This window comes from Lepeophtheirus salmonis, chromosome 3, assembly GCF_016086655.4.
Source record: "Lepeophtheirus salmonis chromosome 3, UVic_Lsal_1.4, whole genome shotgun sequence".
NCBI lineage: Eukaryota > Metazoa > Arthropoda > Copepoda > Siphonostomatoida > Caligidae > Lepeophtheirus > Lepeophtheirus salmonis.
Window position 1 is genome coordinate 3,300,695 of NC_052133.2, and position 18,695 is coordinate 3,319,389.

The 18,695-nt window shown below is 31.0% G+C and overlaps 1 protein-coding gene across 1 annotated transcript in view; it reads right to left on the reverse strand.

Moving 5' to 3' along the window:
* Positions 1–18,695, reverse strand: part of LOC121114400 (transient receptor potential-gamma protein-like) — a 311,931-nt gene that overhangs the window by 130,762 nt on the left and 162,474 nt on the right. The window contains 1 exon segment of the mRNA XM_071886890.1: positions 6,648–6,755. Within this exon segment, the coding sequence (XP_071742991.1) occupies positions 6,648–6,755 (108 nt within the window).

The following is an 18,695-nucleotide window of genomic DNA, read 5'->3' on the forward strand; positions in this document are numbered from 1 at the left end:
CAATAATACATTTATAGTTTCAATTAGAACCTTCTATTTAAAGATGACAAACAGCTGAGTTTTAATTTTTATCAATAAATAATTTAAACATCTACTTACTGAATAAAAAATATGTAGATATATAAATTTATATTGATTAGGCATACTTTGGTGTTCCTGCTTCAGAAATAATCATTATAATATTTTTTTATTAGTAAGGCTCATAAACACTTATATTATAATGTAAAATATCTAGGTAAATGAATTGAGTTTTATATAGCATAGATAAACATTTTAGTTTCAAATTATCCTCCCCCCCAAAGGACCTTTCAGTAGGTGCTGATACACGGCAATTACAAAATTCGGGCAATTAATCAAACATGATTAAATGTAGTAAAACAAATATAAATAGAATATGGGAAGTAAAACGATTATAAATAATCAAACATTAAAAAACAACAACAACTAAAAACCGAGTCAAGAGTCTACAATTCACATTAAAAACAATTACTTCCCAAAAGTTTCATAAGACCTAATAATTCTATTCAATGTGTTCAAATATTTTGCCGATATTTTCGGGTATTATCGTACCAAATCCCCTTCATATTTCCATCCATAACTCGACACATTTGGAATCCTCAATGAGAAGGCTGAGTATCGCAGCAGATATAAAAGTTGTTCTTAATTTTGTAGCTTACAGTGGTTGATAGGTGCATAACTTGTTTGCAATAATGGCTTTAGAATTAGACAAAGCAAACCCAATGCCTTAATATTATCAGAGAAAGTCCTAATATTTGATACTCTAAACAATATCATTGCTTTCGTTAAATTAGATTATATGTATAATTTTTGGTAACTCTACTCTACAGATATTATATAAAATATCTTACCTAATAAGTTTTTCCCCCTTCATACATTGAGTCATAATGAGATTAATAGTACTTTTATCACTAAACTTAATTTATACTTTTCCGTTGTTCTTTATATATATATATATATATATTCAAACATAGAAAATCAGTCATGTGTCATTTCTTATCTTATTTGTTTGTAATGAGCATTTTGGAGGGAATTAAAAATATATTTTCATCCTATAATACGCTAGGGATGTACCAAAACTTTGACGCTTAGTCCAATCTCGTCATAAATCTGAAGGGTGTGTATGAATTTAACATAAAAGAAGTACAACACGTCCTTACATTTATTGTATCTCTCAACATTTTTTCAGAAAAATAATCGAAAAAATGATCCCACATCAATTTTTAGTTTGCCAATTCTTCCAAGATATGGAATTTTCATTTAACTAGCGGCTGTAATAGGCATTGCTCGTAGTTATTTGTTAAATTATAACATAAAGTTTTTATAACTCTTGTAATCCAGACTCACATTAGTTAGTTTGAAAATTTTAAAAACAATTATGCCCCAGTTTATATTCAAACTTAGTTAAAATTATTTTATAATTTTTAAAAAGGTATCCATATAATATAAAATTCCACTAAAATATTCAAAATAGCAAACACAGATACTTCTGGTTAAATACTATTTTTAGTAGTTCCGCCTTGTACTAAGATGTATAAACCCTTTTTATTATCAACTAAGAATCCAACTTATAACATTGTGATATTTTTTATTTAACTTTTAATCAAAACCATCCTTCTTAAAAAAATAAATATGATGCTCTGAGCTTAACAGACGCTCGTTACCATATTCAATTTTTTTTATATTAAGTAGTCACGCAGTTCAAAGATATTCAGTGTACACTCAAAATGTGTCCTTCAGTTTGCAATTAAATTAGGAGTGGGCAACCTTTTACACTCAAAGATCCATTTGGACCCGTTTACTACGGAAAATAAAATACTGAGAGGCCCAAATACTTTTTGACATCTAAAAAAAAGCTTACACAATATATATTGTTTTAATTATTCTTATTATTTTTATTCTATGATTTACTCTAAAACTCTTAAAAACTAATAAACGACGTAAAAAATCTCTTTCAAATGAATTAAGAAATTGAACTTATATTCTTATTATACATGTAGCACACAAAAAAATACTGTTAGTTGTAATCCTAGGTATTGTTTTTAAGACGTGTATCAATTCATGGGCCTGAATTAAAAAAACAACTTTTACTGAATCGCTAAATTAAAAACAGAATATGGAGAAGATCTTACAAGCTCTTTTTATTCATGTGCATAATATAGACACTTGGACGTATTTGGTTAATATTTAATTATAAATAAAGGATAGTTATTTTAAACGTTCACATTTTTCTCTATCCTCATCCCATCCCCCTATAAACTGTTTTCAATACAACCACTCACTAATGAAGCTTAATTCTGGTACGAACGTCACTCTACTGCGTCAGTCGCTCATTATGCTTCCTTACTATGATCTACCCCGACTTCTTTGAATCAGGAACAAAAATGTTGTGCACTGATGTGTATTTTGTGACATTTAAGTGGTAAATTAGAGAACGTGTTTTTGGATAAAGTGGTCGGGTGTACTACTCAACTCATCAAAAATTCATAAAACGTGTCAAAGAGAATGGTGAGGACTCACTGATCGTGATTTTCTGGGGAAAAAAAAGGAAAATAATCACGGCAAATCGATGAATGCGATCACAGATATCATCCATGTAACTTCCTGTTCAACTATCCATCGTGTCATCAATTTAATATCCTACGGTACCAAAGTTATGCTCGTTGCAAGAGACAGCTTCTAACCTAGTCGAACAGGGAGAAATGTGTCACCCAAACTAAGGCTTTGATCATGATTAAAAGAAAAGCTCCCGCGAAAGATCTTGTATGGTTCTTCTCAAATGATTTTTTTTTCAAAGCCAGAATTATAACTCGATGAACACTAGGTGGTATACAAAAAGTTCTTATAACGTCCCTAGGATCATGGTGGGCGAGTACACACAGCATATTATGGTCCTTGGATTTGTTAGGAGTGAGATTTACAATATGCCGCCCTTCATCTTCAAGTCTTCCATGGATCTGCAGCATCATGAAAGACCAACCTTGGATGTAGGAGCAAGACAGCGACCTGTCACACTTGCAAAAGAACACTCGATTTTCTTTATTCTGAGAATTGATGTACGTCCCACCAGATTTTTAGCTTAAATCGCCGGAATTAAACCCTTTAGACTGTTTTGTATAGGACACAGCTCCACAAGATTTCTGGAAGCTGGAATAAGGAGGACATTCTGGATTCTGGATACCCAGTGGGATCAATAAGGCAGTGAGACGTTTACAAGGACGTTATAAACGTGAGGTAAGAGCTAATAACAATTTTATTAATTTATTTATGTCATAATATTGAATTTAAAAAAAAATTAATTACATCCGTGAATTAATATCACAGAACCGTTTTACTTTTTTATCTTGGCTTGGAAACGTTTAGAAGAACCACCCTTTAACGTTACAGTTTACACTAAACCCAGAGTTGAAGCATCAGGATGAAAGAGTCGCCTGTGGCTCTGTAGCTGTGCGTTGTGGATCCCTGAACTAGACAGGTAAACTTTGCTTCACTAATATATAGATAACTATTCTGGAGAATTTCACTATACTTGAATTATATACATACTTATTACCTTTCACTAATAAGCTAAGAGTTGTATGAGAAATGTACAGAATGTGCTTCTCCTTTAAAGATGACATCAAGACTTTCTTCCACCTATTTTATGACTAACCCCGGAATGAGCCTCACATTCAGATGAAATCCTTCAGTAATTGGCTTATTGTGTATTCAAGATCCAGTATTCATCCCCCACTTTTCTATCTATTAATCCATCCTGTTTTTGCTTGATCAGTACTTTTGAAATATATGTGATGTGATGAAAGAAATAATATAAAAAACAGGCTTTTTAATTTTTTTTTTTACTTTGGAACAATGTATTGCCTTATATAATCATACTTAAACATGATCCGTAAAAAAAAAACCTGCATACATTGTGGAGACAAAACATGTTCCATACATTATTACATCACTTAAAAAAAGAAGATCTTTAAAGATATCTGATGAATTAAAACCATAAAAATCTTAAATCAAAATGAACGAAAGTAGAAATGTCTACATTTTGTTTACATAGTATGTTGCAAAAATTTTATACTAATGATTTTGAGCGAAGGATGGAATTCATCTATGAGTGCAAATTTCTCAGATGGAAAGACCTTTGCCGTTTACCCCGTCTACAACAAGCAAAATGATCGGGTGATATGCTTTTGGCAAGGCTGACAACAACATCAGTACATTCACCAAGACCAAACATCTGGCCTCTATGATGATGTTGGTGGTTATGCCATCTACTGGAGAGAAAATGCTTACAATTTGGTTTTCTGTTGGATACCGCTTACCCATGACTAACTACTTGATGGCGTTGAAAAGAAAATGTAGTCCCATAGATCACCAAGACCATGAAACGTACGAGGCCACGTTCGTATTTCAACAGAACAGGGATCCGGTCCTTACTCCTAATATTGTAGAAGAATGAATGTTTAGAAATATGAACTTCTGGTCCAAGAATCTTTGGCCCCCTCAGAGCCCAGATCTGAATCCACTGGATTACTCAATTTGGTGGTAAGTGAAGAAGAAGGCTGCAAAGTCTGCCACCCGAATATTGATACCCTGAAGACCTCCCTTAACCAGCAGTGGAGGATTATGAAAAAGGACTACGTTGCCAATGTGTACAAAGTGTTCTGACAGCGGTTGGAGTCTGTCATTGAGGCTGATGGTGGCCAGATTCATAATAAATGTGTATTGTTATAATAAAAAATATTATAAAATAAAATTTTCTATCCACAACATTATCTCAGTACGACTACAAAATTTGACTCTCAAATTGTTCCCTTGTCTTATATATACAGCTTAATATTTTATAATAAATAAATGACGACCAATTATAAAGTTTGTATTCAAATTTCTGGTATAAGTTAATGTTTAAAATTATGTACTATTTTAGACAAAATGAACAGCAACCTGATACGGGCAAACTTCTTTATAGAAGCACAATGCACAAATACATAGAGATGTAAATTCGATGTATTTCCTAGCGTGCAAGTTTTTTTTAGTTAGTAATATGAACAGTGTTTTTATTTTTCAAGGGCCTTATTTTTTAGAGTTGTATATAATATTGTCTATAAAGCGTACGATATTTTTCTACATAGTTGTCAATTTGAACAATGTTTTTTTTTCTATATGGTTATTGTATTTTTTAATACTGTATGTACATTGTTTGTATGATATACAAACAATAATGTATTTCAAATAACACAGAGTGATATTAATAATAATATATTTTATTTATTTATTCTCTACATTCCATTGTACATATGTAGATTATTAAATTCTGAAGGAGAAAAAAAATGCATTTAGAATTAAACCTTCAAGAAGAGTTTTACCTTTTATTTTTATTTTCTCCTCTTCTGCATTTCTTAACATTTTATATAGGTATGTAGTAGTAAATATTAATATGATATATGTGATGCGTTAACATAAAAACAATATTGAACAAAAATCAAAAAAAGTAGAAATCCCAATTTATTTTTATATATATGTATGTACAGCCCTATATTTAAAAGACATATTTAAGTTAATTATAGGCTTATTATTTAAATTTGTGGGATGATTTAAGATACCTTAGAGTTTCAATTATACCAATTAGTGCAAATTAAATAATGGTATTAAGAATAGTTTATCTTGAATTTGACTCCTGAGGTAGCAATAACTGCTTCTAGGCGGTTGCGGAATTTTTTACATGTGCTTTTGATGTAGGGATCCGACAAGGCAGCCCATTAAGGCCTCAACGATTAAGTGTCAGATCCTGCAGTCATATGACTCTATTTGTCACCAGATACTTTAATACAGGGGATTTTAGATCTGATGATTTTGGAGGACAAAAATTGAGGAGGAATTTGCCACTATCCAAGCGCTTTTTCACCATCTTTGCTGTCAGAAGTAGTACTTTTTGGTTCTTACTATCATCCTTTTTATTGTACTGGAACTTGACACATTGATATCCATGGCCATCAAGAGAATGTAGTTTCATTAAAATCTTTCACTACAGCTTCAGTAGTCAGTTTTCTTCGATGACCACCCCTACTCCGATATCCTCACCCTTATCCAGGCACTCCTTGACACACTAGAGTATTTGCCTTTGAGTCGTATTTGGCTACAATAACTGCTTTTGGTGACATTGAAGCAGCAAGCAAGGTTAAAATATTTCCCCTTTGTTGTTCTTGCGATATCAAAATAAACTCCAATGTTTTGAATTGAACGTGAACAAAAAAAGAAAGAGAATCCGGGCTCTCTGTAGAAGGAGAAAAAATTAAAGCGTTGTAGTTTACCCTGAGTTATTAAGTTTTAAAAATTGTATCAAAACTCTTGAACGGCCACGTAGTTTATAACTTTTATCTATTTTGGGAAATTATATTGACACTGATATGGTATTTCAGATAAAATATATCGGGTTCTCATTTTTTTTATTGTGATGATGAATTTTGTTTAATTTATGTGCAACTTGTGCCACTCCAAAAGAGTTTGACAACAATTCTTGTAAAATTACAATTGTAATCCACACCCGATTTTGAAAAAAAAAAATCATTCTGGCTTGATTTTTTGTTGCATGGCCACATATACAAAATATTGGTATTAGTGTTGTGTGTACTTACGTGTAGCTCTCCTTCCTTGTGAATGCTTTCTTCATGCTCCAGAAGGACTTCAACAGCTTCCACATACTCTTCGTTGATGGCATGTAACAGAGCATCCTTTGTTTCGACCTATTGGAAAAGAAAACTATGTCTATTAATTCTTGAACATTTGTATAAAGTGTAAAATAAACTTATAATACTGCATAAAGTTAGGCCAAAGTGAGTAGTTACACGAAAGTTTATTACTGCGTGCAAATTCATGAAATAATAAATATACATATATATTTTATGAATAAACTAGGCAGTTGAAAAATACACAAATATTTATGAGATGAATAAGTATTCATTCACAGACAATAATAGAAACTTTGATACTTGATTTTCATATTTTATTTAAAAAGGAACAAAAAGTATATTGAAACCAAATTTCTGTTTCAATTTAGAAAGGTTACAAATCATTCAAAATTTATTGCTTTTTACATCCTTGTAAGGGCATGCATATGCTTTTTGTACGAATATACGAGTATATGTTCAGTAAGTATTTGAACTATAGACTATTTGTTTGCTTGCACAGATACAAACAGCTATCAATTTTGCTATTAAATATATAATTTTACTTTAAAAGTCAAACAAATCATAATCCATAGTCCAGTAATTTTAATTAAGCAAGGAAAAGAAGTCTTACCACCATGTCATTCTAGGACAAAACGTACATAACGGAAAATTTGTTGATTTTTTAACTAAATATAAATACAAATGTTGCGGCTCGGTCCAAGATCGAGCTTTTTTCGGTTTGGTCTTATGTAACTTTTTCTAGAGCAATGTTACCAATATTTTGGTTCTGACTGAGATCTTATAGAATAAACCGGAATTTTATCGTTTTCAAATCGTGGACAATTTTTTATTTATTTAATATTCCTTGAATTCGTGAGATGGAGTTGCACTGATTAAGTATAATTAAACATTATCATATTCAAGGCTGATGAGTCCGTACATAAAATGTCCGACTCTGACGCCAGTATTTTAAATGTCACCGAATCCAACTCAAACACACTTTATTACTTTTTAATAAAATGTTTTATACCCATTATAAGTAATATTGAGTCATTTTAATCTACATATATATTTTAAATAAATATTTAAATTATAGCAATTGGTTCATATTAGTTATATCTAGTAAATAATTTTGCTATGTATAAAGAAAATATTTAGAATATAAGATATTCAATTAGATGAACAAGAGAGGAAATGGATCAAAATCCTTCTATTGCTAATACATTCATATGTTTCTGAAAATAATTTATGTACTCGTAACCGAGGAGCGACAATACACACAATCTTACTGTAATGTTCCACTTTTCTCTGATGAAGTCTAATTAATGAACTACCACGACTAGTGGCCATGCTCAACCAACATAATAATTTAGACTTTAGAAGTGTTTAGGAATTTTTATTGTATGGACTATAAAACACGTAGGAAATTTGTGAAGTTTCATAAATTAATAGAACTTAATACTTATAATTTATAACCATTTAGAAAATAACTATACAAATACTCAATATAATCCGGAAAAATTGTAAAATTGTAGCCGAAGTTAGTAATGATTTTCCAACTCCGACTCCAAATCAATATTTGGACCAATTTTCTTCCCACTCCTAATTTATGTGTTGTACAATATCGTCTGTGCAAATCATTTAACTTTATATGACGTGATTTTACCAATGTTCTTAAATTTGAAAAACCCATAACGTCATCAATCATTCATCTATACATATATTCGGCTAGACCAAATTTTAAATGAGACCGATAAATATATTGATTTATGTTTTGTGGAATTTACGTAGTCCTAAATTTCCATTCAGACAGGTCCTAGACTGAACTTCTTTACAGTAACAAATTAGGCTGTGCATCAAAATAAAAATAATCTTCAACAAAATCAGGAAAAGGTGAAAATCCCAATGTATTTTTTTACTTTATGTGTACAGGGCAATATTTCTTAGACATATTCGAGTCAATTATACACGTTGTATTCTGATTTGTGGGATTAAGTTTAGATACTTAATAAAATTAGCTATTGTTTAGATGGTTATTAGATTAAAGAGCCTCATATTGGCCCAGATATGACCCTTATCATTTGACACATATTAATTTCTAAAGTATTTTATTATGACTATCAATTTTGGCTGCTTGAAGTGCACAAACAAGGGATGAATAAAAATAATTAATTGACGATAATTTGTCAACGAACAAAATTGTAATCTACACTCAATTTTGTAAAAATCTTTTGTTGGGAGGGGCGTGGTATTTTCCAACTATTACCTACCTAGATTTAAATTAAACTTTCCATCTAAATTTCAGTCTGTTTACACTAATACATTATCCGCCAGGATTGAAATACGTAGAAATATATCCCACTGTTCATAAAAATATAAATGTTTGCAAGTTTTAAAAAACATACATACTCCTACATAAAAAAAATAAAAAGAACGTCGAGTATATTGAAATTAAGAACTTTTAAATAGAGTAAAGCTTATAAAAAATGCTTAAATGAGTTTGAATATAATTTAATTATTTTATAAAAAGTTTTTTTTAGAATTTACCAGTAAAATTTTCTTTAACACTCAATGAATTTGTGATATTGTTAAATATTTATGTGTATTAATAAATCAAAATTTGTAATTATGTTTGTAAAAGTATGATTTTTGATATTTATTATATGTAGACTACTAAATCTTAAGCATTTACTTGCATGCACAGTTTTTCGTAGATGGGAATTTAAGTAGTATTATATATTTACAACGCTGTTATAGTTATTCTTTAATCCTTGAGGAGGGAACATTTAAGTATAAAGTGTGTCTACTCATGAACGACAGAGAGTAACAATGAGGGCTTACTTGGGAGTTATAAGTGTAAGTATACAGGGTAACACATCTACTTAACAGCCCATACGATAAAAAAAATATCTCGTAGACTAATCTCCCGATTTTAATAAAAACTAATACCCCATGAAATCTGCATAATTTGTCATTGTTATTGTTCAATATAATCGCCTTTGGTGTCAATAACGGCCTTAATCAAGACCTCAAAATCAGGAGGAGGTCTTGATGACAGTCTCCTCTGGCATTTTTTGGAATTAATCCAGCATCTGCTCGGATTTTGTGTTTCAGGAGGATCTGTTGGTTCGTCGTTCAACTGTACCCACACAAAAAAGACGATGGGCTTGAGGTACGATGATCTTGGAGGACAAACACTGAGTCAACAAAGTCAAAAGAAAATTATGACAACCAGGTCAATATTTTCTTTACAGTTTGGCATGGAGCAGTGACCTTCAGAGACTTTTCCAGTTCCTTCCTGAATCTCCAGACAATAGACCTTTCAGTTTTAAGAAGTTTGCAATATCAAAATTGCCTTGTCCGGTGCAAATCGTTACAAGGACTCTCTGCCTTTTCCACAATTGTGTTATAAATACTTGGTTGCCCGAATATCTCCACGAACATGGCACATGGTGTCGAGGATATGTGGTATATATTTCGTGATATGCTTCACTCCCTTATTGATAAGTACGCTCCCAACAAAAGGCCTCATAATAATAGAGGCTCTTCATGGGCTAATTGGAGCATTATCTTATTATCAAAGAAGAAAAGAAAAGCCTGGTGTCAATGATAAAAATTCCCATACCCTCAAAACCTGAAAAAGTGTCAAGATCTCCAAAATGCCGTTAAACTTCTGGCTTCCTCGAGTAGACGTAAATTTGAAGATAAATCGTTAGCTAAATTTGATAAAAATAGCCTCAAACTAGTTTTATTTTATATAGAACACAAATCCGGGCCGCTCAATATCAATTTTAACGAATTTGAATTTGATGACGGTACTCCAATGACTAATGACCAGACCATTGCAAATCTTTTTAACAATTTCTTTCACTCATTTTACTCAAGAGATTCTGAAACTCCCTAGATTGATCAACCACTCCCATATCACCGTTCTCGCCTATCCAAGATTTTCTCTTTAGAACAATTTGTCCTAAAAGCCATTTCCTCTCTCAATAGTTATTTCTCGTCGGGTCCTGATGGGATCTGCGATTTATTCTTGAAGAAGCTTAGTAACGTTATTTTATTCCCCTCTTAATGATATTTAACAAGTCGATGCAGGAGTGAGCGGTACCCTTTGACTGGAAATGCGGCAATATTATCCGAATTCACAAGAAAGGAAGCCATAAAGATGTTTGTGATGACCGACCAATTTCCATCTCAAGCCAAATGGAGAAGCTAATCAATTCTAAAGTGAAAAACTTTTTTTGGCAAAAAAAATTTGATATCCCCCCGAGAACATGGATTCCGAAATGGGAGGTTTTCTTTTACAAACCTGTAATCCTTCTAGGATGATTTCACTCGAAGTAGAGACTCCTCACTGGATACATATATCTTATACTTTGACTTCAGTAAGGGATTTGACAAGATGCTGTATGGTGGGCTGGACACAAACTATATTGCATTCGGATTGAGTGAGAACTATTGCAGTGGATTTCATCTTGGCTCAGAAATCGAGAACAACGAGTTCTGATAAACGGTATTGGATCAGCTTCAATAGGTATTCCATCCTCTGTACCTCAGGTTAGTTTCTTTGGTCCTACCCTCTTTTTGGTCTAAATTAACGACCTGTGTGACAACCTGAGATCCCAAATATATATTTGTGCTGGCGACACAAGGCTTGTTTGCCACTCAGAAGAGGAGGCCAATATGACCTCAGAGAATATCTGAGGTGAAGCAATTGAGAATTGAGAAGAGTTCCTTTATAATTTTTTAGGTGGCGTTGTTGACCTTGAAGGGATGAAGAATGTGGGTGTTTTTAAGGACCTTGAGTTCTGACATCTTTCAATATTAAATTCAGCACTCACATTTACAATATTGTTAGAAAAACAAACAGAGCGCTTGGATTTATTAAAAGAAGTTTTAAAATGAGAAATATGAAGCTGATGAAAAACTTTTATGTTGCATATGTTATGTCCATTTCAAACTACGGTTCTCAGTTGTGAAATCCAACGTATAGAAATCTTGAAAATTTACAGAACGGCTTTATTAAGATGATATGCGGTGATGTATCCTATGATGTTAGTTTACATTTAGTAGGGCTGTTGTCGCCTAAGAGGAGAAGGAGACTTCAGGATGTGGTTATTAATGGACTGACTAATTGTAACATCAAGCCCAAAGTAGTAAGGTGTATAACACTAGATTGTCTTCTGATTTTTACTTAGTTCAGCTATATATATGTAAAATCTACAGTATTAAAAAGAACAAAATCAATTAAAAATAAGTTTAAATTAATATATTTACTCGGGAACAGTTGCCATGAAATTATTTTTTAAAGTACCTTTCAGTAAAACTTTGTCACTATACATTCTCTATGAATACTCTACTCTCCTCCCAAATATTCTTTAAATTGTTAGGGTTACCATATTATTTTTCGGTTCATTTTTTTATTACTATTTTCAGTATAATCAATGGAAAGATATATATCTCTTATCAGGTTAGATTGAAAAGTCAGGTAAAATTAAATGAAGCATTAATATTGGAAAGAACGCAAGATGTTTGGAAGTTACATAGTTTTGAAAGTTTTTGATAGTTTTGAACATAGAGAAAATTTTATGTCAATATTTTAATTGGTGTTCATTAGACTTCAGTACAAATAAAAAAAGTCCTTCTTCTGTTTAAAATCGAGTTTTAGTAAAACTGTACATTTTTAACAAAAAAATTATAACCAAAAAAATAAAATCGTTTGAGGAGTATTTTTGTGAATAATTTCCATGTAATAATTCTGCTTCTTTTTTCTTAATTAGTGTTTGAAACGTTGATTGGTTGAATTAGAGTTAGCTCTTTTTAAGTTGTAAACAATTACTGAATAACAATTCCATAGTTAATTCTCATAGACAAGAAATATACATGTGTGATTTTCTATGGTTTAAACTTTATATATATATATTAGGCTGTACCGTAATGCCAAAAGATGGGAATTTAATATCACCAAAATTTTTTTATTTTGCATTTTGTTCTTCTAAACAAGACAATAACCATCAAATAACCAAAAAAATTCTCCTTCATTGACGCATTTTGATTTGAAAATCTGTGAAATGTCGAAAAAAGGAAATTTTGATGTTGTTTCTTTAAAATTATCAATTTCAATCCAGTTACCGAATAGTTATTTTATTAAATATTTTAGATGGAACACATATTTTGCAACAATATGAAAATGGTCTTTCTCTAACTTATCTCAAAGGATGAGCACTTTAGTTCCAAACATGCAGCTAATAAATAAAAATGTATATATTTTTAGATTTTTTGGTACTGCGTATATTGCGCATTTACATAGACGTTTTTCACTATTTTTACTACTCAAATCTCGTTTTTTATACCAAGTGTCTATCATATTATTATTAAATATAATTTCATTGTTCATTTACGACAAATAAGACACCTTATTTTATCAATTGATAATTTTGGACTACAAAAACTGTTAATTTAATTTTTTTAAATACAACCTTTCATTTATTATTCCTTAATTTTTAAAGTTGATTTGTTTTTATTTAAGCAAATTTTATTTTTATATTCTATAAGTTTGCTATTTTTCATTAATTATGAAAACGAGAAACGTTTAAGTACATCTGTGTTATAAGCGATACCTAAAAAAAATAATTATTTATTGGTTGCATGTTTGGAAATAAAATACTCATCCTTTGAACCATGTCACAGAAAGATTCTTTTTATATTGTTTGCTAAATTTATGTTCCATCTATTATACTTAAAGAAATAAAAATCCTGTAACTGGATTTAAATTGATAATTTTAAAGAAACAACATCAAAATTTCCTTCTTCTTTTTTTTTTGGGTCATTTTACAGATTTTCAAATCAAAACGAGTCCGTGAAGAACTGTTTTGTAGGACGTTTAGTGTTTTTCTTTTTTTTCGATAAGTAAAATGAAAAATAAAAAATATCTATTGATACTAAATTTCCAACTTTTATCATTTCGGTAAAGTCTAATATATATAATGAACGACACTAAAGTATAAATTAAGTTTGGTCATTTTAGTATTACTCAAATTATACTATTTTCATAAAAGCCTAAAATATTCCTTATTTTTATAACATGTTTAAAAATCATTGATCATTTTCATGTTTTTTAGGGTGAAAACAATTAGATGGTGTATCTTAATGCAAGGGGAAAATGTTTCACTATTATTATTGCTTCCTTCAATTTCACCTGACTTATAAATCCCCCCTCATAGGGTCATGATACATTTCTGCTAAATATTGTAGCTTAATTATACCTTCTAGTATCAAGTAATATTTTGTTCTACGATTAACGTTTCAAATAAGTTCTTTTGGCGTTAAAAAGAACTGAAAAACAGAGGCCTTCTTCCTTTCATGCTTTTGAAATATGCTATTTATTTAAACTTTAAATTCCACTTTCTCAGGAAAGAATGATTACATATCCAATATAAATACATATTTGTAGTCAGAATAAAAAAAATCAATTTTTATTTTTACTAATACTTTATACTCAAAGTTCCCTCAAACTTATAAAAAGGGTAAACTTACTCAGCTTGTCAAGTACTATTCGAATAATATGCGCGTCAAAAGGTTTTTAAAGTTATATACGTCAAGTATAGTAGACATGGGCTGATATCAAGATATATCATGGAAACATTATTTACTGAGCGATATTTTACAAATGGTTGGATGTACCCGTATCTCTAGAAGCATTTGTTTTGGTTTGCCACAATTTGTTTGTTTCTTTAGGCAACAGATTCATATCCTCAAAGTATAACATTTATTCAGTTGGGTAATGTTCTACCTGATTGAAAAGGCTTGTGATACAAAATTTTATTTCAATAAAAAGTATTTGAGTTATAAAATAGAGATGAATCTATTCCATCCCTAGATTGAGTAATGTTAGCAAGATGACCGTTTAAAAATAAAATAGGGTTTTTTATGGATAACAAACTTGACAAGCCATTATGCTATAATAATACCAAATGTCATTAATATCCACGGAGGCAAACTTTTTACGAAGAACTTGATTTATTTTTATGTTACATAAATCATAACAGATACATTATTCCATTCATATTAGTGTTAGTACAGTGTGTCCCTGCGAATTGTGAACGAATTTTCCTAATTTCACCTTTATAAAGATTACCAAAAACTACGAGTAGTAAGACAATGAAGCTTTATATAAATAGTTAACTCTAAAAGTGACCAGCCTTGGCCAAGGTCCTATTCTTGAAGGACTTGTAGGTCTTATTCACGTATTCCTCTGACAAGTCAGTCCACTCATTTTCCATGGGAGCTTTTAGGGCTTCCACATTCACATAGGAGGTATCACAGGCCTTCCTTTCGATGACGTTCCAAGAGGGTTACAGGTTGGTGAGAACGGAGGCCAAATTGAACAGGGCCAGAAATTTGCCACATCGTCTTCAAATCACTTTTGAGTTTTTTTGTTCTTGTGGCCGGCAGTAGAGTCTAATAAGACAACATAATTGTGTTTGGGGTAGTGGACCTTCAATCTCTGAAATGCCACTATTTTTATGACCTCCAGGTAAAAGTTTGCATCGATAAAGGGCTCATTGGAAACCAATAATAAGGAGTCATCTTCCTGTCAGGGGCAGCAATGTCCAGAAGTTCTAGGTTTCCTTTCAACACTCTAGTTGTAGTTCTTCAACTTTTAAATCTTATTAAAAGAACCCTTGGAACAGGGGAATATGCGAGAAATCTCATCATAACTCATTTCCGTGCCAAGAAGCGTCGACTTATGATTTCGTTTCGCCTCCAGCTCAGTTTTCTTTGGTCTGATGAATAAATTTAAGAATTGCTTTGTTTTATCGCTCTACCTTTTGGTATGAAGGAAAAAAAATAATTCAATTATTTATTTAGTCAATGAAACTTTCGTAAAGTTTTATTCACGGTGTATAAAGTATTCTTTAAGTACAAACGCTGAACTACAATTTGATTTCCATTTCTTCATTTTTTTTCCAATTACATCAAATAAATATCGGTAAGTATATCCAAACTTCTAAGGATTGTCTCCGTTACTAAAACAATGCAAATATTGAATAAATTACCCGATTTCGATCAGATATACCCATTCACGTCTAGGAGCAGCATAAAGCTTCAAAAAAAAAAAAAAATCCTCAAAAAATGTCAGTCCCGGAACCTCAATTAGATTGTATGTAGTCTCTAAATGAAAGAATTCTTCATCATATAAAATATAACAAAAAAGTATACTAATAGAAGAAAGTGTTCTTCTTTTCGGTTCCGTTTTTTGACAGTTTTATTTAATAAGACAGAAAGAGCCTCTTACTTTTTTTTAATTGAAATCAAACAGAAGTATTTTAGTTCTCTGGTAAATATTGATTTAATGTGTGCATTAAATAAATATTATATCGTTTTTTACCCTTTTTTAAATTAACTGAGTATTATATTTTATATTATTTTAATTATATTTAAAAACTTTCATAATATCCGTTATTGATAATAAAAAACATATTTTTCAAATTAGAAACCCCGTTTTAACCAATGCAATTCAATCTAAACACTGATTTGATTGATATAAATCAATGTGTATTATTTCTTCATAATAACATGTATTAGATGTTTCTTCAATATTCTCATCTTAATTAGAAATAAAAATGTTCTATTTTCGTGTATATTTTTAGCTTCATCAATATTCGTTATTTGTATACACCAAAGGTTGTTTAATTACCTCTATGAAAAAGTTGTTTAATTATTGCATTCCAATGTATAATACCTACATATATTACAACCTGAGGGCAAAAATATTGTCTATATACAATGTATAAATATCCCAGTTTTAGGTCAAAAATCGATAACTATTAAAAACATTATAATTATTTTTTTAGCTCTTGTGCAATTTTCGGTTGAAAATCATCCTTCAAGGTATGAGAGAATAAATTATATACTGTTCAATATTTATGCATGGCTACAAGTAAACCTAGATATCTAAATTGATGGGCTTTCCAAAAGGAAAAATATGTTTTGGAAAACCAATATGTTCACTTAAAAATGGATATTTTTCCATCATATTTTGACACATCCTTTCTTCTAGGAGCTCAATCTTCGATTGATGTATTTTGTGTTAGAATGTGTGTTTCTTAATTGTACATTGTGCAAGGTAAAATCGTGGACTTTTTGATAACGAACAAATAGGGTAAAATTTTGAAAGAATCAAAAGGATTACTACATTGAGGTCTTGTCAAGGACTTCTTTATTGGTTTATCTTTCTATTTTTCAATATAACTTCCTGTGGCTACTACCATTGCCTCCAACCTGGGTCCAAAGACGCTCCATCATTTTTTGATGAAGGTCTCCGACATGGCTGCCCAAGGATACTAGACAGAGGCCTTGTGGTCATCCAATTTTTTGTGAGGTTTAGCACAGACTCTTTTCTCAACTATGACCTAAATAGTATACTCAAGGGAGAACAGTCTGGGTAGGGTGGGGGGTAGCCAAACTTACTCATTATGGTTAAATCGAGTCTACAATTTATGGTCTCTCTGGACTCGGTTGGCTTTGGTTACTGTTGAAAGAAGTTGCCGATGTTGTCGTACATAAGACATTCCCCGAATCCTTCACCTACATCATCAAAGTCTAATCAGTGACATTGAAAGCCTCAGCATGCTCTCTCATCGACTTGGCTGGACTTCTAGTGATCCAAGATCTTGATTTTCCGGCATTTACCGCTGACAGATGACTCCTCGACTGTCTAACTTGAAGCCACCATGCTTTAAATTTTGTAAACAAGGCTCAGGGAGCACCCTACAACCTTCATGACCTCCTTGACATTAAATTGGGCGTGGAGAAAATCACATACCCTTTGCCTTTTAGCCCCCATGCTAATAATTGCTGATTTTTTAAAGTTTTCTTATTAATGTTTAATAACCAGAATAGTACGTTCTTTTAATAACGCAACCTAGTATTTTAAAATATTCAACTTAAAGTAATCAAGATTAAGTTAAAGTAAAGGCCACAATTGACCTTGCACTCTGAAAGTTATTTGACGTGGTTTTGTTATTAATCTAGAAAAGGGGTGAGAGCCAAAGTTAGATAATTAATTAATAGTATATTTTAGGAAAGTTTTCTATGAGGAATGTTTCTCTTGAGGAAAGTTCGTCACAAAGAGAAAAGTCTTGTCTTAGGAAAACAAATTAACAGTAATTCATAGCCTATTTCTTTACATTTTCTAGTTATGTGGTGCAACAAGATAAAATCAATTTTGAACAAATATCAAGAAAAGGAAACAGTCTCAATTTATTTTTTGACTTTGCTTATACAAATATCTCATTGACATTTTTAGGTCAATTATAGGCATATTATTCAAATTTGTGAGACAATTTCAGATATTCAATAATTTTATCTATATAATGGAAATTTTATATGATTCAAGATATTTATATTGCCACCGATGAAGTCCTATAGGAAAATAAAATGTTCCTATACATCATTTTTCAAAAGAAACGATCAATTTTATTTATTTTAATTGAAAATTGTTGATGGAAATGAAGAAAAATTCGTCTTAGAATACAAATGTAATCTACACTAAATTTAAGGGAAAATCCTTTTAGCTTTCTTTAGGTTGAAAGGTCTCATATTAAAATTAATTAGTATCATTGTGGGTTCTCGTAGTAAATGGATAACTTACATGAAATGAATTAAATTAGAATAATAAAGTAAATAAATCAAAAAGAATGTTTACACAGACCTTAAACATTGCAAAATTATAGCAAAAGCCATCTCGTGTTCGAGACACGTTATGTAATAACCGAAGTATCAAAATAACATTTTTATTTGACAAGAGCATTCTTGGTGTTGACCATTCAGAGGTCATAAACAACCAAGTTTTATAACAATATATACATTTTTTTCATTAATATTAAGAAATATAGTGAACTAACGGATGTCCAAATATTACCAACAAATACAAGGATTGAAACCCTATAATTTATCAAAAATATATCCCTCTAAAACATAGTTTCAATATATATCTTACCCTAAATT